The sequence below is a fragment of the Taeniopygia guttata genome, chromosome 27 (genome assembly GCF_048771995.1).
Source record: "Taeniopygia guttata chromosome 27, bTaeGut7.mat, whole genome shotgun sequence".
Classification (NCBI taxonomy): Eukaryota; Metazoa; Chordata; class Aves; order Passeriformes; family Estrildidae; genus Taeniopygia; species Taeniopygia guttata.
Genome location: NC_133052.1, coordinates 4,762,998 through 4,787,765, shown reverse-complemented (window position 1 = coordinate 4,787,765; position 24,768 = coordinate 4,762,998). Strand labels below are relative to the sequence as shown.

Genomic DNA, 24,768 nt, shown 5'->3' with positions numbered 1-24,768 from the left:
CCTCAGCTCCCAGCTCTGCTTTAGCAGGGATATTCCCTCTCTGGTGAGGGAGCTGAGAACCCACACTTTCGTATTAATGTGCATTTCCTCTATTTCTCCTTAAATCCTTGAACTCCAGCAGCTCAGACGGGGTTTAAAACCAGCTGCCTTTCAAGAGTTAACAAAAGGAAGGAGTGAGCAAGATTTTGTAAGGAATTAAAGCCAGGCGGAAGAGCCTATGGGAAAGAGCCTGTTACGAGCTGCGGGGCTGCAGGTCACCAGTGCCGAGAGAGGACTCGCTGCCAGGGTTTATTAGGTCCTTGTTTAAGCCGAGAGAGAGAAAACCTCATAAAGAGCCGGCGGCAGAGCGGGCGGGGACACTCCGGACTCCGAAGTGACGAGGCAGCAGTTTCCTCCGGCCGTGTGTGTCACCCACCCAGCCCTGTGATTCATCTCCTCAGCCCTAAAAGCCTCCGGCTACTCCAGAACCGCTGCCCATCGCTCATGGAGGGGCTGCTCCAAGCCGTCCCCCCGCTCCGGGGCTCAGAGAAGATGGGTCAGCTTTCCGTGACGCTCGGGATCCTCCTGCTCTGCGCTGCTGGCAGCTGGGGTAGGTTCACTCTGTCGCTTCTGTCACTGCTTATAGCCATTTAGGGAAGATGTTGCCTGTTACTTCTACAAATCCCAGGACTTTCTGCATTCCCAGAGTCTGTGATTTCATGGGAAAATCACTCGGAGGGGGAGCTGGCAGCCTGAGCTGCAGCGCATTCCCACATAGGAAGCGCTGCTCAGGCTTCATCTGGGTCGGGGCCAGGAACTTCTCAAGGATGTTATAGGATCAAGACATACTTTAGTGGGTTATTCTTACTGAATGTGGTAGATCTTACTGGATCTACCTACTCTGTGTTTGGCTCTGCTTATTGGCTTGTAATGCAAGGACTGGGGTGTGACTTGGGCTTCATCCTTTATAAACAGAAATTCTCTGTGAGAAATGACATCAAGTAATCCCTCCCAGTGTCAGGACACTTTAAGGGCGGGGGGGAGTGGGCATTTATGTCAGCATTGCTGTCCGGTGGTTTTTTTCTCATTGTTTTTTTGATACTTTTCTTTAAGAAATCTGATTTCTGGCATCATATGATCTCAGGATAAATGTAGGTTGTATTTTTAAAAAGTTTTCCAATGTCAGAGGTACAGAAAAGCCTGGAAAAGCATTGTGTCCTCCCCAGGTGTGTTCCTAGTGACTAGGCCTGAAAGGAAATCTAAAAACTGCAATATGGTGATTTATAAATTGGTCACATTGTTTTCACAGCCAGACTTGGGATTTGGGGCAACATTGTTCTGTCTAAAGAATTCCAGATTTTAGTGAATTCCCAGGAACAGCCTGAGGCTCTGATTTGCTGCCGGATGGAGCTGTCGTTAGAACAGGACATGGGATAACCCCTGCAAGAGTTTGAATTCATAGAGCTGCAGTTTGGGGCTGTGCACATATCTCTGGTGCCTGTGCTCAGTTTGGGGCATCCCATTCCCAGGAAGATACTGGCAGGAAGGGAAAGGTTTGAGAGAAAAAACACCCCCAGAATGGTAGGGTGGGGATCTGCCAAGAAAGCCCAGCTCCTTATCACTTAGTCAAACGGAAAGGCTGGAGAGGATGTGGTTTGTACGTTTATCAAGTTTCCTCAAATGTCTTTATCAGGTTTTCTCTGTGCTCATTCTTGCTCAATTTGGCAGAGGGAGAAAACAAAGTGTGTGGCTGCTCCTGCACCACACAGAGGTTACACTGGGACTGAGTAATTTTCTCCAGTCAGGACAGGATGATGCTGAGCCACAGACGTCTGCAGTGTTTCAAGTGCATTACTTCCCTAAATTCAATCCCAGGTTGGATGGGGCTTGGAGCAACCTGGTCTAGTGGAAGGTGTTTGTGCCCATGGCAGGGGGTGGAACTGGATGGGCTTTAAGGTCACTTCCAACCCAAACCAGTCTGGGATTCCCTGTTTTCACCCCTCTGAGGACCACAGCTCTGCCTAGCCCCAGATGGGTGGTTCCCATCATTCTGTGCAGTTTCTCTCCCATTTCCTTGTATTTCAAGATTGCTTTTTTTCAAAAACTGGAGTCTTTAGGATCAGCTCATTGTGTGAGAGCAGCTGCCATCATAGTTTAAAAATGCAGGTTTTGTACTTGGGTGTATTAGTTTTTATGACTAGGAAAAAAAAAACGCTCCAAAGATGGGGGGGAAAAAGTCACCAAAAAAATACAGAATTTGTCGGTATAGGCTGTACTGGGATGGTGTTGAGCTGCTCACAGCCAGGTAGTGTCTGAGTCTGGGAAGGACTGCCAGGCACTCACAGGGCCAAAACCTGAGAGGACTCCAGCTGCAGCATCCTCCCCATCTTTCACATCTTCCACCTCCTCCACATCCTCCACTTCCACCCATCTGTGCTTTTGTTCCAACATCCTCACAAGGTCCTTGCTCCCACAAAACTCTCCCAACACTGCATCCCTGTATCCAGCCATACAACCGGTCCTGGGAATGCCAGAAAAGGAGCATTTCCCCATGTTGGGGGTGTGCAGTTGCCTGCTTACAGCAGGACCAACTTCATGTTTGGATGGTCATAACTTCCCAGGCCCTGCTCCATCCAGCCCCATGGAAATGCAGCCAAGAATGGCCCTGTGCAGTGCTGGAGATTAGTTCCAAGGAAGGGAAGGGTCCTCCATCCCCAGGAAAGTGTCTTGGTCGTGGAGTGGTGGACACCACAGGGACCACAGGGCTGTGTGAATCTGGGAACAGATACAGACCTCCAGGGACCCCCCAGGCAAAGCCACCAGCAATGGCACAGTGGCATGATGTGACATCAGACCCCAGGGCAGCCTTGGGAATGGCAAAATCCCTCCAACAGGGACTTCCCAGCTGTAGCCCCACCTGAGCCCATGTGCAGCTCCCCAGCCATGACAGTGCTCTGCCTAGGTCTATGGCCTTCATTCCAAAATCCACCAGAAGACTGGATTTACATCCCCAGCAAAGAGAGGGGATGCCAGATAAAGGATCCCTGGGCTTTGGGGTGGCAGCAGAAGGAGAGGAAAGGAAACCTTCAGGGTCCAGGGGCTGCACACAGGCAGGAGGTAATTTGTACCAAATGGTGAGGAGCAGATGAGCTCAGAGGGTCCTGGGGCTCCTTAGCCTCAAGATCAGATTTCACAGCATGAGGAGGCACCCTGGGGCTCTGCCAGCAGACATGACCCTGGAATCCTCCACCTGGAGTTTTAATGGAACCTGATCTCATTGAGAGCAAGGTTAACACTGCACAGGGGAAACTGAAGCAGGGAGTGGCTGAGGGACTAGGTCAAGTCACGGGGAAAACCTGTTTGAGGCAGGATTTGGACTGGTGAGTCCCATGTCCCGGAATCCCCATGGAGCCCTTGTCAGCTCTGCCCTTCCCCAGCAAGGTAGGTGCTGGGGCAGAGCCAGGTGACTAAACCAGATAAAACCCACCATGACGGGATAAAACCCACACTGGCATTAAACAGGAGCCTGTCCTATCCCTGAGAGCTGTCTGGACAGTGCCTCCCTACTTCCCAGAGGGCTGAGCTGGCTCCCAGCTGCACAGCACAGCATAAATCCATGGCACGTGCTCTGGCTGCAGCCACCGGCGCTTGGCAGGGCAGAAGGGATTTCACATGGACGCAGCAGGAGCCAGTGAGAGTCGTGGGAGGTGATGTTGTGGTTGCTGTTTTCAGAGAGCCTTTTGCCTTCCCTGTTCCTAGCCCTGCCCACCCAAGGATCAGTGTTGCTGCTGGCACATTGCTGAGGTGCGGGAAGCACCAGAGACCAACCTGTCACTCTTTTGGGCAATGTTACATTTAAAATCTGTCCCGTCCTCACATGGAGACAGGATTTCAGGGTATGATGAGAGTTCTGGGCATGGGTGCCACCCCAAAACTGGTGCTAAGCAAAACACTTGGGCTCAGCCTTTGGTTTAGTCTGGGACAAGGGGGAGCTGCAGGTGTCAGAGTTGCAATGGGGATGCTCTGGGGAACATCCCCAAGCAGCCACTGGCCCCTGGGACAGCCACAGCCTGTGACACTACCCTCAAATAGACATTCATGCAAACACACACACACACACAGGTGTGAACTCATGTGTACACTCCCTGGCTACATGCCAGCAGGCAGGAGTTCATGGTGCTGTGGTTGTGGTTCTGCTCAAAGATCTGATGATGTTGTTTCACCATTTCCTCTTTCTGCTTTGTGTTCCATTTCCTGTGGTTGTGGGACACTGCTGGGACAGTGCTGGGCAACCATAGGGGCACACAGGGCAGAGGGGGAGGCTCTAGTGCCCACTACTCCCCACCAGCATCCCCCAGGCTCCCTAGGCTGCAGTGTGTCCCAGCCAAGTGGGTACTTGGCTGCAATTTTCTCTGCCCAGGGAATCCTAAAACTGCTGAGATGCTTGTGCCCAGGAGGAAAGAAGAGCCAAGGGTGACGCCATGGCAGCGATGTCCCAGCCACCTGCCACATCAGCCGTTGGCAGCAAGAACCACAGGGCTACCCACTCTGGTCTGTGTCAGAGGAGCTCCTCCTGCCCTGGGCTCCACCGGCATTTTGTGGCCCTTTAATTCTTCCCCACAGGCTCATTGGCCTCTGACCTTCAGGACTGGTAGCAGCAGGTATCTCCCAGAGTCTCCACAGCAACTGGCAGAGCCCAAGCTTTCCTGGGACATTGGTGCCAACCACCACCAGCACATTTCTGGACTTGTACCGTTTCACTCCCCTCTTTTCCCTGGATTTGAAGCCAAGACAAGACCAGCCACTGAATTTAGTGTCTGCTCAAGGTGTCAACAACCACCCTGGGTCAAGGTGATGGGAAGAGGCAGACAATCCCTGGCAGGGCTGTGGGTACCACCCTGCACCCTTGGGAATTCACCCTTTCTACTCCTGCTGCTCCAAAGCGTCTGCAGGAGTGTCGGCAAGGATACATGAAGCCCCTGCCAGGGGGCTTCACTCCAACACCCATGTGATGCTGCAGGGGTGAGAGGACCCTTTGAGGAGGCTGGGAGGTAGGGAATGATGCTCAGCCTTGGGCAAGAGGAAGCCTAGCTCATACGAGGCTGGAGAGAGCAAGGAGGCAGCATCCAGGGTTTGCAGATGGGCACAGGGATAGAGAAGGGCCCTGGTGGGGCTCTGGCTGCTTAGAAGCTGGTGGCTGAGCGCACGTGAGTTTGGGTTCTGTGGGCTGTAATTGCTCTGTTTTGCTGTTTCAGGGGGCAACATCTGCAGCACCCGTGGGGTGAACTCCTGCAAGCAGTGCCTGGCTGTCAGTCCCCTCTGTGCCTGGTGCTCTGCTGAGGTAAGAGCTGGGGCCTGAGCAGGGCAGGGGATGTAAAGGAAGGGAAGAAGCTTTGGGATGAGCCACAAGCTCAGTCTCCATCTGTTCCCACTATATCTAAACAGATTCCTTGGTGGCACCTAGCTCAGCCCTCAGATGAAGTCACACAGTCAGTGGGCACTGCTTCTGTCCTGCTCCAAAACTATGCCCCTTGTCTCTGAGGGTGTTGGTGGGACCTACATTGAGCTGGCTGGGAAACTGTGGTGTTTCTACTAGGAATTCACTTTATCTTTCAAATAATGTACATTTTAAAACTTGGTTTACTTTTGTTTTGCTTCTTGGAAACCTGTTGTAAAGCACTGGCTGAAGGAGCCTAATTCCTGGAAGGGCTGAAAAGGAAAAGGGTCCTGGAAGGCCTGCAAGAAGGAATTGAAAATACTCATCAGAAGTTAAGGGCTGTGTTTTAAAGTCTTTTCTCATTAGAAATAAAGGGAGAAGACAAGGTGCCTGGTTTTGGTTACTGAGCTAAAGTGGATGTGAGTGCTGAGCTGTGGCATCATCCTGTTTGGGTAGGTGAGAGCCAAGCTAATCTGCCAGGTGGCCCTCCAAAAATGCTGCCCTGGGGGTTAATCCATTGGGTAAGAGAAGGGAGTTTCCCAAGGAGATGGGAGAGGAGCCTCAGGGCAGAGCCAAGGGAGGTGATGGGGATGGGGAAAGGTGATGAAACCCTCAAGGCTTTCCTTGTTTTCTCCTTCTGGAGACCCACTTCTATCAGCTGCAACTGTGCCCATAATGCCCACTGGGACTTGGAAAAGATCTGGGAAAAGTGATCCAAGCTGGAAAATGCTGCTGGATCATGGCAGCAGTTGCCTAATGCTTTGGGATCAATCATATCCAGCGGGTGGGCCTCTGGCTTGCTGTGCCCAACAGATCTGACAGCTGGCAGCTTGGCATGTGGTGTGAATAAAGATGTTTGTGCCCATCTTATCTCCGGCAAGGAGTGGCTGAAACATGCAGCTTGATAAGGCCTGGCTTCCCTCTCCATTCCCCCCTCTGAGGGGGAATGGTAGCTGGGCTGGGCTCTTCCTTCCCAGCCACTGATCCTGGGCTGTGCTGATGATTTGACAATGCAGAGGGAGCAGTGATGGGCTTTTTTTCCTCCAGATCAGCAAAGGTTTCCAAAAAAGGAAATATTTCCAGTGCTGCTCTGAGCTGTGCTCCCGGGCAGACATGACAAGAGTGAGGGAACCATCCTGCTGCTAGACCCAGCCCCCGGAGAGCTGGGCTGTGCACTCTGCTCAGCAACTCTGCCTCCAACATCTGGACCACGATGTCTTAATTTAGCAAATGAGGGTTTTTTCTGTGGGTTTGTTTAATTTCCCTGGGGTGGGAGAGGGTTCTGATACTGCACCCTCCCCGTTTTTAAAGGGACAGTGCCCATATTTGTGCTCCTTCTGCTCCCACTACAGCCCTTTTCCACTCACACTGCCTTCCCAAGGAGCCTGGGGTGATGATTTACTCTGCTCCGTCCTGGTTTTGGATTGAAAAAGGATTTCATTGTGGTCTCTTGTGACCACTGACCCCCCGAGCATTAATCAAGAGCAGAGTTGAGTTTTATTTATTTTTCAGAAACCTTGACCAATCTTACCAACAAATAGATGTCCTCATCTGCTTTTTTGGGAAAAGCCAGCCAAGTTGTAACACTGAGACGTATCTCTAAAATCCCTTTGGAGATTATTGTGACAGATCCTTCAGGGTCTCACCCACCCAAAATGTCACCCACTCTGGGTCTCTTGGAGGCTAGACTGGACCAGATTTGGATTTCAGAGAAGCTGCTGGAAGTTTTTAGCTTAATTTGTGGTGGTATCTGTGCTCTGAGTGCTCCCAAGAGCTGTCCTGAAGAGAAGCTGATGCTGCATGTGGTTGTGTCCGAGATGAACACAGAGGTGCCCTGGGGAATACCCAAGTTCCCACAGGCTGCCACCCTGGGAGCTCAGGGATAGAATTGGCTCTGCCAGAGCCCTGCCTGACTCTGCCCTCACGAATCCGCTCTGGAGGCAGTGATTGGGATAAAATAATCAGGTTTCCTATTCTGAAGGGAGCATGAGCAAATGTCTGCTCTGCAGAGGGACAGAGAGCAGGGAGAGCTGGTGAGCATCTCTGGGAAGGGCTGTGGGATGGCTGGGATAGAGAGTGTGCACACATCTCCCCACATCTCTGTGTAGGGAGCTGATGCCATCAGGCCTGTGCTGAAAGGGAATGGGTTTCTCATCGATGAAATTTCTGTGCTATGAGTTTGTCACCAGCAAGCTTGAGCTACCTCCAGGTCACTCCTAACTAGGGGCTGTGCCCCAGGTGTTGAGTCAGCAAAGTGGCAGAGCCAGGGATCAAAAACTGGGGGCTGCCAGGGCCTTGTAGCCAAATGTCCCACTTTTGAGGTAGTTTTTCTTGGAGAGGCTCCTGAAAGTCTAGAGTCAGTCACTATATTTAGGGCTTCAAAGAAAGGGAAGGATGCAGCCCTGGGATTAAACAGTTTCTCCATGGAAATCTCACAGCAGGAGTGATGCTGCTAATCCCATAAGGTGCCATGAGGCCTCTGAGGTCCTGGGAGCTCCCTAGGATCTCCAGGTATCACTGAGCACCATGGTTAAAACTCACCTGCCCAGCATGCTTTTCACCCACATGTTTTTCCAGTGATTTCCCTGACTGGAATGTACATGATGATTGATGGGATCTGCAGTGAACCAGCCACCCCCTCCCACAGCTGGGAGCCCTGTGTAGTAAGCTTATGGGTGGGTGAGTGTGAGGGAGCTAATTTGAGGAATGACTCGTCCCCCTCTCTGTCAGCACACTGACAGTCTAGGCGGGGGCAGGGTAGGAACACGCCTGCTGATGTGGTTTTTGGCTATCGCTTGGCCACAGTTTCCAGAGGGCCGTGGGCCAGCCAGGGCCTCCTGACACCATTTGTGGTTTTTGACTCATTTGCATAAAGCATACAAATTCATCCCTGGGTTCAAGCAGCCTCAACCCAGTTCAGGGCAGTTGATATCCTGGATGGGAATTTCTCTAGCACTGGAAGGCTCAGCACTGGATTCCAGCATCCCAGGAGCAGGAAGGGCACTGAACCAGCCCCACCAGGACTTGTGCCACCTCCCTTTGCTGCAGGAAGAGGCTGTTGTGGTCCTCTGCTGGAGGATTCTAATATAAAAAGGTTTGGGCTGAGGGAGGGAGATAAAGGATCCCTTTGAAGGGGAGGGTGGGTGCTTCCTGAGCAGGAACATGAGGCAGCAGATCACAGAAGTGTTGGGCTGGGAGACAAATTCCTCCCATATTTGTCTTCATAAGCAACTAAAGAATAGGAACCCTCCTGAATGTTCTGTGATAAGGATGAGGAGCCAGAACCTTTCTAGGAAAGGAGGGACAAGGCTGGAGTTTACCATGACTCCACACTTTGTGCTTCCTATCCCCAACAGGCTCTTCAAGGCTTCTCCAGCAGCCTCAGTGCCTTTGCACTCTTTCACTCCTTTTTTGGTGCTCCTTTCCCTGGTCGGCTCCATCCATTAGGAAGCTGGAGAGCTGGAGATAAGTCTGATCCACTTCCAGACAGGAACTGAGCACTGCTCTGCACAATGAGCTCACTCACAGTGGACACACTCCTTGCTCATGGCAGGATTTCTAAGGGCCCATATTGGAAAAATGAGGGGAAAGGTTATTTGTCTTTTGTCAAAGTAATAAATAATTTTAAAAGTCCCACACTGCCTCTACCCAGCTTGCCATGATGACATGCTGCCGCACCCTTCTCTAGCCATCCCTGAGAGACAGGATTTCCTTTTAGCTCTGCCAAAACCCAGACCTAAGGCTCCAGTTGCCAGGAGTCAGGAGGAGGTTGGCAGGGATGTGTTATCCATCATTCCTTGGCCAGGGCTGATGGGCTTCTGCAGGAATTGCTCCAGCAGGAGCTGCTGATCCCAAATCCCCTCTGTCTGCTGCCTTCCTCAGGCAAGAGAAGAGACCATGTGCCCCAAGCAGCCTTTGATCCTATTCTGGAGTTAGGCATGACAAAGCAGGGGCTCTCCAGGGAAAAGGTGGGGGCCTTTCTCCTTCTCCCAGCATAGTCCTGGGAGGCTCCTGACCGTGTCCCTCCCCTGCAGGTCTGGGCACACTCAGCCCCTCGCTGTGACCTTCATGCCAACCTCCTGCACAACGGCTGTGGGCAGGACCACATCGAGTTCCCCAGCAGCAGCATCACCATCCTGGAGGATCGGCCCCTCAGCAACAAGGGCTCAGGGGGGTCCACCACCACCCAGATGAGCCCCCAGAGAATACAGCTGAACCTGCGGCCAGGTAAGAGCCCCCAGACTGCTGTAGGAAGGGGGAGATGCAGTGGGAATTACACAAAGGGCTCAGAGCCATCACTCTGCTTCACTGGCCAAGGTGGTCTTGTGTCCTTCGGGGTCAAGGCCAGGCTGCCGGCAGCACAGAATCCTCCAGAACATCTCTGGTGGGCAGTTGAGCTCTCTGATTATTGTGTTCGTTCTCTTGCCTCAATCCTGAGGTATTTGAGAGGCAGGATAGGATGCAACTTCAACAACACATGGGCTATGTTATAAAGCCATTCAGACCTGAGGCACTGCTGCTGTGCTCAGAATGCCTGCATGGAAGTCAGCTCATACCTAACCAGCCACAGAGCAGCTATCAGGGTTGGGCTGCCACCAGATCCTTGTAATATCCCAGGCTCTGCTCAGCCAGGCAGGCTGGAGCCAATTAACTGCTCTGGTCCTTTTTCAGCATTCAGGAGTTTCAAGGATGCTAGGCAGGAGGCAAAACTATAGGGCACAGGGACTCTGTGTACATCCCTGGGCATGGGCAGGAGGAGTCCTGCCCCATTGGAAGGATTAGAAGGATAGCAGGCAGAGGAAACCCCACACAATCAGGACATGGAGCTTCTAAGTGGCCTTTGTTCTCTTTAGCTCTAAAGGCTGTTGTCAGGAGGCAGGTGAGTAGGCTGCCCTGAGTGCTGTAGATCCCTGTTCCTTGGAATAAAGAGGAGAGACCCCCAGCTTGATACCATCTTTGCCAAACCAAGAAGGTTTGGCATAAGTCATCTGCCTTGACTCATGAGCCAAGACCAAATCATGAAGGATACAAGCTGGACAGGTCACAGCTCATGTCCCACAAGCTCAGGATCCTCATGGTTTCAGCTCAGTGAGGACAAACAGCTGCTCTCTAAGCACAAAAATGGGACCCCTGGCTCTATGGTGGGTTCCCAGCACAGCTGGAGAGGGGATGGAGATTTTTGGGCTGTCATAAATTTTGAAACTTTCTTCATCCTGAAAGAACATGGCGTGCAGATTTAGACAGAAATGTGAAATGAATAATAATTTAAGCTCAGTTAAGGCCTTTTTTTCTCAACATGTGAGGTGTTCTGAGAAGACTGCAGCTGTGCCCTGGGTTATGTTTCAAAGAAACACCTTTTCAATGATCAGAAGAAAGGACCTATGTCTCTTAAAAAGGCAGACAGAAAAGGTCAACTCTAAGTGTTTTCAGCTTTTTTTCTTTTTTCTTTTTTTTTTTTTTTTTAATGTGCGAAAGTCATCAAAACTAAGATGTTTCCCAGAAGGTTCTTTCTAAGGAGGTTTTTGTTTCAATGGAAAAGTTTCACCAAAATTTTCTCAGAAGGGGCTGGGAGAGCCAAGAGGAGAGAAAGGGAACTGGGATGGGGGAGGGTGCAGAAAATGGTCAGAGTCCTTGGAAGCTCAGAGAAATCAGAAGAAGCCTTGCAGCCTGCCTTGTGATCCCTTTAAGACCTGCTGCCCACACACTGAGCACACCGGGGGTTTCCCTCATTCCATCCAGCTCTTCCTATAGGAAATCTTGAGAGGTCAACCCTGGACAAGAAGATCTGCTCATGTTCCAGCACTGAGAGTTTAGGAGATCAGGAGACATAACCCCCATCTGCCATAGAATTCCAGAGTGGTTTTGGGGTTGGAAGGGACCTTGAAGACAATGCTGTTCCAGTCCCTGCCATAGGCAGGGACACTTTCCACTAGACCAGGTTTCTCCAAGTTCAATCCAACCTGGCCTTGGACACTTCCAAGGGGTGCACAGCACATCTCCTGTGCAAGCACCTGACTAAGGGTTTTGCCCCTCTGCCTAAAGGTAATGTTCTTCTCTTAGAAGTTTTAACCATCCCCTTGGGTTCCTGCTGACCCCTCCCCCTTAATCCTGTGCTGAGCCCCCCTCCCCCTTCCAGGAGACGAGATCTCACTCTACTGCCCTGTCACTTTGCAGATGACTCCCAGGTCTTTCATGTCCAAGTGCGTCAAGTGGAAGATTACCCTGTGGACATCTACTACCTCATGGACCTGTCTAACTCAATGAAGGATGATCTGAGGAACATCCAGAACCTGGGCACAAAACTGGCCAGTGAGATGCGTAAGCTCACTAGCAACCTACGCATCGGCTTCGGGGCCTTTGTGGACAAACCCATTTCCCCATACATGTACATATCTCCTCCAGAAGCCATCAAGAACCCTTGCTATGAGTAAGTCCAGGTTGAGGGAGTCCTGTAAGGGCCAGAAGTTGATGGGACATCACTGAAATGAGGCTGGAAATACGCATTAGTTGGTGAAGAACTGCAGCCCATAGAAACGACCTGTGTTTGAAAGGTTCCTGAAGGGCGTCTCCCATGGGAAGGACAACAGGCTGGAAGAGAGAGTGTGAGGAGGAAGGAATGGCAGAGGTGCTAGGAACTGAATTCATCCCCCACTCCCTGTTCACCTGTGCTACTAGGAGCGGGGTAGGCAGAGGAGTGAAGTTGAGCCTGAGAGGAAAAGAGGGGAGTGGAGAAAGTGGGTGCCTGATTCTGGACAGGGTTTAAACCTTGGTGCAATCTGTGTTCTGCTGGCACAGGGAGGAGGAGCAGATCTAAATTAGAAATATCATTATCACAGGAAAGCTCTTGAGGGAAAAAAATTGCGTTATGTTTTCAAAAGAAATGTTGAGGCTGGAAGAAAATGACTCCTAAAAATCCCAGCAGAACTGAGGCTGGGAGCTGGCCTGAGCTCAGTATCCTTTCAACATTAATTTTATTTAAAAAGTCCTTCACCAGCCTCAGGCTCTTTGGAGGGCATTGGGTCCCTCCAGCACATCCTGGGCAGGACCATGGGATGTGGGATGGCTGTAGGGCAGGAATGGAAGCTGGAAGAGCCTGATGAGCCCTGTGCCCTGAATGCTCTCCTCCCGCAGGATTGGGGAAACCTGCCTGCCCATGTTTGGGTACAAACATGTCTTGTCGCTCACGGATGAGGTGACTCGCTTCAACGAGGAGGTGCGGAAGCAGAGCGTCTCCCGGAACCGTGATGCACCTGAGGGCGGCTTCGATGCCATCATCCAGGCCACCGTGTGTGATGTAAGGGGCAGGAAGGCCTGGCTGGGGTCAGGACAGGGTCACCAGGCTGGGCCAGGTGGGTTGGCAGGGACCAATCAATACCTCCAGGACATGATCATAAGCTTTGTTGAGTTGTTGTATGACTGATTTCTGTAGAGGGTGAACATTCAAGCAAAACATTTCCAGCCCAATAGTCAAGGGAAGAGCAGGACTCTCACGGGATCATGACAGGGGAGAGGAGTGGAGCAGGTGGTCGGGAACAATCCCATGTCAGCTGTGCAGTGACCAGTCCAGAAGGGACAACACCTGCTGTACCTTCACCCTGGTTTTGCTGGAGATCTTACATCCCTGAGTCATTAGCCACCTTAATTAACACTCTAACCAATTAAAACTCATCTTCCACCTACAAACAGTTCATGCCCACCTTCCAGACTCCACACTTTCACAGCACTTCCCTGCAAGAGTAATTGTTTTGGTTCCCTGTGCAGCAGTTGGTTTCTATGACCAAGCCATGACCCCCTGGCACAAAGGCAGCAGTGGGGTGTTGGCACATGGGACTGCCCTCAGCATGTGCTGACACATGACTGGGAGCTGCTTTTCACTGCAGGAAAAAATTGGCTGGAGGAACGATGCTTCCCATTTGCTTGTGTTCACCACGGATGCGAAGACCCACATAGCACTGGACGGGCGGCTGGCTGGCATCGTGCAGCCCAATGATGCCCAGTGCCACATCGACAAGGATAATTTCTACTCTGCCACCACCACACTGGTAAAGCCTGACCCAGGCATGGAGTTGTGGAGAGCACAGAGCACCTGTTGGGTCCCCATGGGATAGGAAAGATGTTTCAGCCATGGTTGGAGAGCATGATGGGGACCAAGGTGGGGGGGTGTACATGTTCCTAGGCTATAGCTCTCCTCTTCTCCAGGACTATCCCTCTCTGGGCCTGATGACTGAGAAACTCTCACAGAAGAACATCAACTTGATCTTTGCTGTGACAGATACGGTTGTTGGCCTCTACCAGGTACCAGCTGCAAAGCCACCCTCCTGGGGGGCTGGTGGGCCATGGGTACCTGGACATGGCTTGGTGGTCTGTCCTATCAAAGCTCCCATGTTCCTGGATAGGGTTTCACCCAGCCATAGCACATTTACCCATCACAAACAGAACATGTTTATGATATTCTTACAGAACTACAGCGAGCTGATCCCAGGCACAACCGTGGGCACCTTGTCCAGAGATTCCAGCAATGTCCTACAGCTCATAGTAGACTCCTATGGGGTGAGTGTGCAGTGTGATGGCCCCACAACAACACTCTCCCTAACAAAACAGCCACTGTTTCCCACTGCCAATAACACACAGATATGTCAGCTCCCCTAGTCCTAAGCATCCTCCTTGGAACAGCTGTGAGCATCTGCCTCCACTCACGTGTGCAGGCACCCTGGGGGCAGGAGATCACTGTGTTCACTGCCTGTCCTTTCCTGTCTTGAAAACTTTTCCCTGTAGACAATGACATGGTTGAGGCAACTTGAGAAAGACTTGGGGCACTTGGCTCCTTTCCCATGTGCATGGGAGCATCACTGTGGTGCTGGGGGCAGGGGAGGACCCCACCAGAGCTATGCCCTGCCCAGCCTGTGCTGTGTCTTCATCAGTCCTCTCTCCTTCCTTAGAAAATCCGCTCCAAAGTGGAGCTGGAGGTGCGTGACCTCCCTGAAGAGCTGTCCCTGACCTTCAATGCCACCTGCCTCAACGATGAGGTCATCCTTGGGCTCAAGTCTTGCATGGGGCTCAAGATCGGGGACACGGTGAGGATCCCACTCATGGGCCTGGCTTTTCTCCCCTCTACATAGCAGCACTGCCAGGTCTCCTGTTGGTCTGCACCAGCACCATCTGCTTGTCCCATGACCTCCCAGGTGACACAGACCCTGGAATCTCAGCACTAGACAGAGAGGGGTCCAGCAGGGTGGGTGCAAGGAGGAGAATGCTTTTTTGAATCTGCTGGATGCAAACTCTGTGATCTCTCTAGATCAACCTGGGCTGCTGCTCACGGGGCATGGGAACCTGGAATCATTTGGGTTGGAAAAGCCCTCTAAGAACATCAAGTCCAACCACTAACTGATCTCTGACAGGTCCACCATTAAACCATGTCCTTAAGTACCATATCTACAGGTTTTTTGAACAATTCCAGGGACAGTGATTTTACTTCTTCCCTGGGCAGGCTGTGCCAGAGCCTGACAAACCTCTCAGTGAAGAAATTTTTCCTAATATCAATCCTAAAATTTGCTTGGTTACTGTGGCAAGCACATTATCTAGCCCACATTGTGCTGGGACAGCTTTGATAAGCTTTGATGAGCCCAGAGAGAACTGGTGGCTCCCATTTCTGAGCTCCTTAAGTTGGGGCATGGACTGGAGCAGGTACTGACATCCAGACACACACTTTGCCCTCCAGGTGAGCTTCAGCATCGAGGCCAAAGTGCGGGGCTGCCCCCAGGAGCAGCAGAAATCCTTCACCATCAAACCTGTGGGTTTCAAGGACAGCCTGACGGTGGTGGTGAACTTTGACTGTGAGTGCTCCTGTGAGAGCCACGCCGAGGCCAACAGCCCGTCCTGCAGCCACGGCAATGGCACGCTGGAGTGCGGCGTGTGCCGCTGCCACCCTGGGCGCCTGGGCTCGCACTGCGAGTGCTCGGAGGAGGAGTACAACCCCTCACAGCAGGACAACTGCAGCCCCCGGCCGGGCCAGCCCCTGTGCAGCCAGCGTGGCGAGTGCATCTGCGGGCAGTGCGTGTGCCACAGCAGCGACTTTGGGAAGGTGACGGGCAAGTACTGCGAGTGTGATGACTTTTCCTGTGTTCGCTTCAAGGGCCAGATGTGCTCAGGTGAGTGCTGGGCTTGGCAGGGAGGCAGCTTAGGGCTGTTTAGGCTGTCTGAGATCATGGGCAAGGGACACACCAGTCATTTTGGGGCCTGTCTTGTGAGTTGTCCCCATCTCTGACTTGTTCAGCTGTCCCTGCAGCAGCCCTGGTCTGAAGTGATGCAAGGGAAATTACTACCTTTTTGGGCACTGATATCACCTCCTGTGCCTGAGAGCTGGGAGTGGGGATAAAAAGAAGGCCTGGTGGGGCTGGTGGGGACCAAGCGAAGCAGCTCTGGGGTGTACAGGGCAGGGACCTTGCTTGAACCATACAGCTCAAACACATCAGAAGTACTGCTCTCCAGGAGGAAACCCCAGGGTGGAGGGAGAGGGGTGGGGAGAGGTGGGTTTTATCCTTCACCCAGTTCTGGAGACTTCCTATTGGCAAAAGTGTTGGGGATGTAAATCCTCCCTTCTTGCTGGCCTTAAACAGCATCTCCTCTCCTGAATATTCATCTCTGCCACATGTTCCCAGACTTCCCCTCTCCAGTCCAGTTACTTTCGGTACTGGAAAGAGAGGACCAGGTCCTTGGGTTCTCTGGTTCTCCTCCCAGGGAAGAAGCCCTCCTGCAGAAACCCCATCCCAACAACAGTTCCAAATGTCCTGATATGCCAAGGCCTCTTACCCACCAGGAACCTTCATTTAAGGTTCCTTCCACCCACATCTCCATTAAACACTGAAGGTCTGAGTGAATTGCGGTGCGCTGCCCATCTCATGTATTTAAGGGGTATGAGAGATGTGACAATGCGTAGGAATGAGGCATGAAATTGTGGCACGTCCTCTCCAGGAGCAGAGCACCCCAAAACTGATTTAAGAGGGCAATGGGAGAGGGGCAGCCACTCCCAGTCCTAACCCCAGCCTCCCTCTGTAAGCGTAGAATAGGTAGCTGCTAATAGAGCATAAAAAAAAAGCCACCACTTTCCTGCTGAAATCCCAAAAATCTCCAGAAAAACATCAATAGCCAAAGCTGATTCCACTCCACTGGAGTCCAGCTTGGATGAGGTGAAACCTGGGGGCAGATGACATTCAATTCTTGCTCCCTGATGTCCCCAAATTGATCCCACCTGTCCCCAAGGCCAACTTCATGGCTCACACTGCCTCTGTGCTGCTCAGATTGATCCTTTATCTTAACATTCTGCTGATAATGGAGGTGGAAAACACTGGGCTTCCCCCACCCTGAGTAGTCAGTAGTCCTTGTCCTCAAGGAGCCTGTTCCTGTTTGAACAAGGGCTGCAGGTCCCCAGGATGGGTGAAGGGCAGTGATGAAGAGCTGCCCCTGGCCAGGGTGGGCTGTTAATTAACCTGAACTCTCTGACCCCATTGAGCCACTTTTCCCCAGCCTACCCGTCTGTTTCCTTGCCTTGCCACCCAGCGTGGCACTATTTTCCTGTGACTCAGCCCTAGTTCCTCATTAATGGGGTTATACATTTATTTCACATGCCTCCAAAGACATGGCCAGGACGTGCCCAGCTGATCCTCCACGGGGAGCAGCATTCCCAATGTGTCCCACTGTGCTCGGGGCTTAGGACAGGTCAGCGCCTGCAGCTCCACAGTGTTTCCACCACTTGTTGTGTCTCGTCTTTGAGATGAAATAACCCACAATCCAAATAGCTCCAGGGTTTGGCAGGATTTGAGCATGCCTGTCTATCTGTCTAACTAAACCATTTTCAGTGAGCATGTGTTCGGCTTTTCCCAGCAGTCAGCTTTCCCTGTCTGGTCCAGGCCTGAGAAAGGAGTCAGGCTTGGGGCCTTTGACCAGATGTCCTGACTCAGTCTGAAATTCAAAGCCACAGAAAGAATTTGACTGGCTCAGAGACAGATCTAAAGGAGCATCTCCAGTTGGTGCTGCTGGAGCTGGGGCAGCTTACCCTGAAATGTGGGAGTTTGATCTTGCTTGGGTGGGATAAGAGGAGTGTTTAGGACATGGTGAAGGTCTGGGTTTGGTGTGAGCTTCTCTGTGTCCCACCCCAAGGACAGTGCAAAGGAGTTGTCCTAGGTGGCCAGTCTGCCTTGCAGTGCCACAGAGGGGGAGCTGCCACTCTGGGCCATAGGCATCCATATGGGGAATTGCTAACAGGCTCTGTTGAGACACTTAAGAGTTCTGATGCCTTTTGGTTGTCCCCAGGCCACGGGCAGTGCAGCTGTGGGGATTGTCTGTGCAACTCAGACTGGACAGGAGACTACTGCAACTGCACCACGCGCACGGACACCTGCATGTCCAGCAACGGGCTGGTGTGCAGCGGCCATGGCTCCTGCGTGTGCGGCCGCTGCGAGTGCACCCAGCCCGGCTCCTACGGAGACACCTGCGAGAAGTGCCCCACCTGCCCGGACGCCTGCACCATCAAAAAGTGAGAAAGAGCAGAGGGCTGGGACAGGTCATACCACATTGTGGGCTGGCATGGAGCTGGGATAGGTCATATTCCAGTGGGGAGCTGTCAGAGAGCTGCAAAGGGTCATATCCCATCATAGAGCTGGCAGCACTGAAGGCTGGAGCTCTCACTATCTGCAGCCCAGTAGGGTTGGGACTGCTGTGATTTCCACAACCTGAAACTGAAAGGTGTGACAGTTCCCTGAAGAGAGCATGGAAAAGCTCACGGTACCTCCCTCCTTTTCCACAGGGATTGCGTGGAGTGCAAGAAGTTTGAGCGGGGAAAGCTAATGGACCAGCAGTCCTGCAGCCGCATGTGCCGTGATGAGATTGAGACAGTGCAGGAACTGAGTAAGAGGAGACCCAACCCCTGTCCTTATATGTGGTAATCCAGGGGGCTGTGTATGCCACATGATTTCCCTCTGTGTGTGCACCCCTCAGCAGGGGGACTCTGAGCCTCTCCCTCTGGCAGGTGATGGGGGCAAGAATGCCGTGAACTGCACCTATAAGGATGAGAATGACTGTGTGATGAGGTTCCAATACTACGAGGACTCCAGTGGCAAGTCCATCCTCTATGTCATCGAGGAGCCTGGTAAGACCCAGCTGCCATGCTCAGGTTGGGGGCTGCAGAATGTACCGTGCTGGGTTTCTGTGTGGAACAGGGGGATGTTGAGTTCCCTTTGTATCTCCCACTCCAGCCAGGCTCATGGGGCACCACAGCTGGGGGCTGAGAGGGATTAAAGAACTTCTTTGTCCCCTGCTCAGTGCCAGTGGGCCATGATTTCCTGCCTCTCAGGTATCACATTTCCTAAGTTATTTCATCCCTTCATTGAGGCCAGGGATGACGGCTCAAACTTCCCACCGCCCTGATCCTGTGTTTGACTTTGTGGGGGTGGTTTTTCTCGGGAAGCAGATAGGAGGGGGCTCCCATCAACAGCCCCGAGGTCTCCACTGACCTCAGCTGAGCCTGGGAGTGTGTGGCTGCAGATCCTTCAGAGGCAGGGGTGTGAAGGCAGCCACCAGCTCTCACTGCAGCTGTCTGCCATCAGCAGGGTACAGCCCACACTTCCCAGCCTCACATCCAGGTGGGAGAGGAGAAGCAGGGCGAAGGCCGGGTCAGTGTGCAGAGGGAGCAGGAGCAGCGGAGACTCACACTAGATCTCCCTGTCCCCATTTGCCAATTCAGTGTTGACACATGGCCAGAGGCCAGGGTGGGGTGTCAGTGGGCTGGTGGTTTGGGGCAAACTTCACAAGTACAAGGACTTGGTCTCCGGTGTCATCCCCCACATGGGTGGACCTGTGATGCCGCTGATCTAGCTCGAGGCTTGGGTGCAGACCCCCACCCTACAGACAGGTGCTCAAGTATTTTGGCACAGGTGCCCCATGGATGGGATCCTCCTTCACAGAGCCTGCTGTGCTCAGGGTAGAGGCTCCTGCTTGCTGGCAGAGGAGGATGATGCCCTCCTAAGATCAAAGGAGTTCCATGTGCCCATGGCCAGGTAGCCCCAGAGCTGCTTTAAGTTACGCTGGGGGTGCTGAGCTCCCCTCAACCTTGCCCTCCTCTCTGCTCCAGACTGTCCAAAGGGGCCAGACATCCTGGTGGTCCTGCTCTCAGTGACAGGTGCCATCCTGCTCATTGGCCTCGCTGCCCTGCTCATATGGAAGCTCCTCATCACCATCCATGACCGCCGTGAGTTCGCCCATTTCGAGGAAGAGAAGGCCCGGGCCAAGTGGGACACGGTGAGGGGCAGTGGATTGTGTGCTGGGCAGGAGCCCCAAAACCCCATAGCCTCTGCCTTGAAGGATCCAGATCCCAGTGCTCCTGGCATGAGAGCCCAGCTGCTGTCTGTTGTCCCATGACATGGTCCTTAGGGGCCAGCTTGTCCCATTCCTCTTTAAAGCCTGGGACATTATCCCAGACAGGACTCAAGGTGGCACTGCCAGCTGGGATACCCCTTCCCTGAGCGTGCTGTGCTCCCAGGGGCTGTGCACAGGTGATAGGAGATGTCCTAGATTATCTTCCCCCATGGGATGGGATGGGATGGGACGGGATGGGATGGGATGGGATGGGATGGGATGGGATGGGATGGGATGGGATGGGATGGGATGGGATGGGATGGGATGGGATGGGATGGGATGGGATGGGATGGGATGGGATGGGATGGGATGGGATGGGATGGGATGGGAGGCTCTTTCAAGAGGTCTCTCTCCTGAGCTCCTGCTGCTTTTCCTTTCTTCCACAGCAGCTTTTCCCTATTCTGCCCCATAAAAACTTATGGGGAGCCATTAAACTGCTCATCCAAAGCCTTGAGTGGAGGCAGGGATCCACCACTCCATGCTGAGACAGTGCCTCAGTTACCCCAGATGTTAAGTAGAACAAAGGCAGATGCCAAGCAAAGAGCATGAAAGTGATGATGCTCTTTTTCATCTTCCTTCTTCCTCCAGACCCATAACCCTTTATATAAAGAAGCCACATCTACCTTCACCAACATTACATACCGTGGGAACATGTAAGGATGTCACATCCAGCACTGGCCATGGGATCAGCTGATGATCCGTGGGATCTCCTGGAACCCAGTTTACAGAAGAGTTTGTTTGTGTCTGCCTGTGTGGATGACTGCATGTGATTTAACAAGTCCCCGACTGCCTCCAACACATATTGTCTGTCACCCCATTGTAACTGCAGGGACGTGCTTTCCGTGGCAAACCTCGGTCCTTACCTCAGCGGGTTGCTTGCAAAGCCACCGGCCCCCTATACACTGAACACAGAGAAATGGGATGATCTCTGTCCGTCTGTGAATTCTTTGGTGCTCATTGGGCCACAGGAATTTCAGGAGCAGCTGCTTGAACCACATGCTGAGCTGTGCTCTCCTCCACAGCCTGTGCTGGTGAAGCTCTGCCTGCTCGGAGTCCCCTTCTGCACTGGCCTCGATCCGTCTGGGCACAGGGACCTTCTCCTTCAGGACAGGGCAGCTGCCAGCAGGCAGGAGCCATCACTGGCTTTGGGGGTTCAGGACACTGCTTGAGCAGCCCAGCAGCTCCTTTCTTCTTGCAGCCATATGTCACTGGTGCTGCTGTAACCCAGGGTGGTAAAAAGCTGTGCCCCACATAACAGTGCCCTCCCTCGCTCCCTCCAATGCATTCAGTCTGTAGCACAACCTGCCAGTTCCATATAGGATTAGCTGTGCTAGGACCAGCTGCAGACTTGGCTCAGCCCCTGGGATGGCGCTGAGTTCCTCCTGTCTGCCTCCACTGTCCCCATGCCACAGCACACATGGATGTGCAAGCAGCTGCTTCAGGAGGGTCATGACACCTGATATCCCTTGAGCCTGACCACCTCTCTCCCCTTACTGTGTTTTTCGGACTGTGTAAGTGCAGCATCCCTGGACTTCTATGTGGCTCAGGGTTCCAGAAGAGCAGGCAGGGGTCAGGCTCTGTCCTGCTGCCTGAAGCTGTGCGTCACCCGTGGAGGAAAACAAAGAGCTGTCCCAGGGGCAGTGCTGGGCTGTAACAGTGCAGCTACCTGGTCCCTGCCCTGCCAGAACACGTGGCTCAATTCCGCTCAATTGCCCCAAAAAGCAACAGCGACCTTGCTCCCATCATGGGTTGGCCCCAACGGCCCCAGCAGTGTGTTGGCTGAGCTGGTGGTGGCCCTGTGTCCCTGTTCCCTGGCTGGCCTGTCCCAGCAGTGTGGGACCAGGGGCAGCGGTTGGTACTGGGTGGGATCTGGGGCTGAGCCCTGGAGGGGGACCAGGGATGGATGGGCAACACCAGAGTGCCAGCGATTCACATCACAAAAATAAAAATAACAAACAAACAAAAACAAAAACCAGATGAAAAAAACCACCACCCAGACTACTATGAGTGTGGTCCCCAGCCTATGCCCAGATTTCTGCCCTGAGGGCAGCCCCTGATACCCCAGCACAACCAGGGGAGCTTGTTTGAGATGAGATACGTTGACAGATGGCAGAACCAGGGCAAACAGGGCTGTGGACTCCCCATGGGGGTCTCTGCTCTGTTACTGGTTCCCTCCTCAGGGTCAATAACAAGTTGGGGGGCACAAGGTGGGCCAAAGCCACTGCAGGCTATGGTACAGGTAGCACCTCATTCCCTTGCAGTGGAGTCAACCCCACAAAGCCACATCCTATTTGCTTGGGTCTTTGACACCCCACACACCCCCCGTGCTACCAGGTGCTCCGAACCCACACTATATTCAGGCACCTTGGGCACTGTTCAGTGTCACCAGCTGTACCAGGCAGGGGCTCAGTGGGTGATTACAGCACCCAAGTGGAATCTGGGCCTGAGTTGGAGGTAGGCTCAGCTTGGTTTGGCCCCAAGCTAAGCATTTTGCCTGCCAGTGGGCTCAGGGAAAGGCAAAAGCAAAGGGAGAGCCTGGCTGCAACATGAAGAAGCATGATGAGCTCCCCGCAGGCTGCCTGGGGCTGCTTCCACTGGAGAAACCCCAACAATTCCACATATGCTGTTCAGGCAGGAGACTTCCATTTCCCATGGAGCTGTAGGATTAGGCAAGACCCCAGTTTATCCTAGTTCACTGCCCCCTGATGCCAGGGGTCATGGCTATTTGCAAGATCAAGCCCATGACCACAAGGAGCAGTTGTTGTGAGTCTGGAGTGACTTTTTTCCCCCAAAATCAAGGCAGTATCGCTGTGCTGGCCAGAGTAGAGGAGAGGGAGCAGCCAGAGGTCCCTCCTGGGACAGGGTGAGAACTTTGTGGTTGCTCTCAGCTCCCTGGGAGAAGCCATTTGGGAGCTGTAGTAGGTCCAACTCTGCGGCACGTGCCGATTTCGGGCTACATGGAGGCTGATGGAGCCCGGCACCACTAGATGGTGGTGTCTGTATGTGTTCTGCCCAAGCTTCCCACCTTCTGGGCTGCTGAGGGATCATCTCCCACACTGGAGAGGGACATTTGCCCCACGGAGGTTTCCAGGGAGTGAGGACACACCAAAACCCATCCCACTGACACAGCTCCTACAGCAACACTTAAGGCCAAAATTATTTTACTGCTACTTTAATTCCTGGAAGCGCTGAAGTGCTCTTTCCTTGAACCCCACCAACTCCTTTTGTAAACTGTTTCCTGTTAATAAACCCAAAAAATAAGCAAAGCATTTCCAATACAGACAGAAAATGACAAAAGGTGCATTTTTTCTGATTCACAACCCAGAATGGGGTTTTCTACGTGTCTAGGGAATTTTCTGAAATGAAACACATCTCCCCATTCACTCTAGGGAAGCAGGTCAGTGTTGGAGTGCTGAAGTCCCAACATTCTCAATGGAAATCCATTTTCCAGAACAGAGTCTGCAGGAGGTACTAAAGGACATGACTGTAGATGATGAGTACGTTGGCACTTCAGGACAGTTCAGGATCTGAAGCATTTGCTGGGCAGAAAACTTAAGATTTGGAGAAGAGAAGAAAGAGCTGGAATTAAAAACAAAAAGCCAAAATGCTGCATTTTCCTTGGCACAAAATCACAGAATAATTTAGGCTGTTGTATTTTGGGCTCCCCTTCCTCAAACATATTTGCTGAGAGAACTGGGATTGTTCAGCTGGAGAAACAAAGCTTCAGAGTGACCTAATTGTGGCTTTGCAGTACCTGAAGAAGATGACAGGAAAGATGGAGAAACAGTCTTTTACAAGGGCCTAGAGTCACAGGACAAGGGGGAATGGCTTCACACTGACAGAGGGCAGAGTTAGATGGGATACTGGGATGAAATTCCTCCTTGTGAGGGTGGAGAGGCCCTGGCACAGGGTGCTCAGAGCAGCTGTGGCTGCCCCATCCTTGGAAGGGTTTCGAGGCCAGGTTGGGCAGGGGTTGGAACACCTGGTTGAGTGGAAGATGTCCCTGCCCATGGCAGGGGGTGGAATGAGATGGTCTTTAAGATCCCTTCCAACCCCAACCATTCCATGACTCTAACTAACTCCACCTTCCCCCATAGTCCTGGGGACATGGTTGACATCCACAATGTAGATTCCAGATATCCCCTTAGCCAGTGAGGAGGAGCAGGAAGCCCAGGATACACCACAGGAGGAGACTGGCATTTCCCTTCTTGCTTCGGCTCCTACTTGGCCACTCCTTCAGCAACTCAGCGACAGAAACACAGGGAGAATACTGGGTCTCTGACACTCTCTTTGAGTCACTCTGGTGTGGGATAAACCATGAACTCAGGACAGCTTAAATTCTCTCTATTTCTGCACTTCCCTTAATCTTGGGTTGAATTTTTGCTTTTCATTATATGGCAGGGAGGCACAGTGTGAACTCAGTGTGTCTCAGCAGTGCCACCCCTCAGCGGGGCATAGGAGAAAGGGCTGTGTCTGTATGCTTGGTGGAGCATTGTTGGGTTATGAGTGGCCATGGGAAGGTAATTTAATCTTCTTGGCCTCAGCATCCAACCCTGCTGGGAGGGAGGGAGGGAGTTTCATCGCATTATTGTGGCTACATTTCTTCAGATCCTGAGATGGATGGATGGAGTGGGTGAAAGGCAAAGGAATCACTATTATTATTATTATTATTATTATTATTATTATTATTATTATTATTAACCTCTTTTTTGCAAGTCTCTCTGCTCTCACTGCCAGCAGGCAGGGCAGTTTTCCAACACTTTCTTGTTACAAAGAATGCGACCATTGTGGATAATCTGGGGTTTGACCTGGTTACAGAGGAGATTCACTTGGTTCCAGAGCCACGGGAGGTGTCAAGTCTGGATTCTGTGGATGAAGCCTCTCCAGCTGCCCTTTTGCTGTCACTCCCAAAACCTGAAATCTCCCTGGAGTGCTGGCAACCC

At 52.4% G+C, this 24,768-nt stretch overlaps 1 protein-coding gene across 1 annotated transcript; it reads left to right on the top strand.

The window, feature by feature from the left end:
* The first annotated feature begins 184 nt into the window (after positions 1–184).
* Positions 185–23,091, top strand: ITGB3 (integrin subunit beta 3). Its single transcript, XM_002198837.6, has 15 exons — positions 185–589; positions 5,235–5,320; positions 9,451–9,643; positions 11,591–11,843; positions 12,548–12,710; positions 13,297–13,458; positions 13,616–13,711; positions 13,877–13,966; positions 14,356–14,490; positions 15,135–15,564; positions 17,726–17,948; positions 18,219–18,319; positions 18,441–18,560; positions 19,542–19,708; positions 20,414–23,091. Exons 1-15 carry the CDS (start codon positions 484–486, stop codon positions 20,480–20,482), a joined length of 2,394 nt encoding a protein of 797 aa, XP_002198873.5. The 5' UTR covers positions 185–483; the 3' UTR covers positions 20,483–23,091.
* The last annotated feature ends 1,677 nt before the right edge of the window (positions 23,092–24,768 follow it).

Excerpts from the sequence above, each read along its gene's own strand:
- ITGB3 (XM_002198837.6), top strand. The coding sequence starts at position 484 with ATGGAGGGGCTGCTCCAAGCCGTCCCCCCGCTCCGGGGCTCAGAGAAG. Across the intron at positions 9,644-11,590 it reads ACAGCTGAACCTGCGGCCAG|ATGACTCCCAGGTCTTTCAT; the intron begins GTAAGAGCCCCC and ends GTCACTTTGCAG. Across the intron at positions 17,949-18,218 it reads GACGCCTGCACCATCAAAAA|GGATTGCGTGGAGTGCAAGA; the intron begins GTGAGAAAGAGC and ends CCTTTTCCACAG.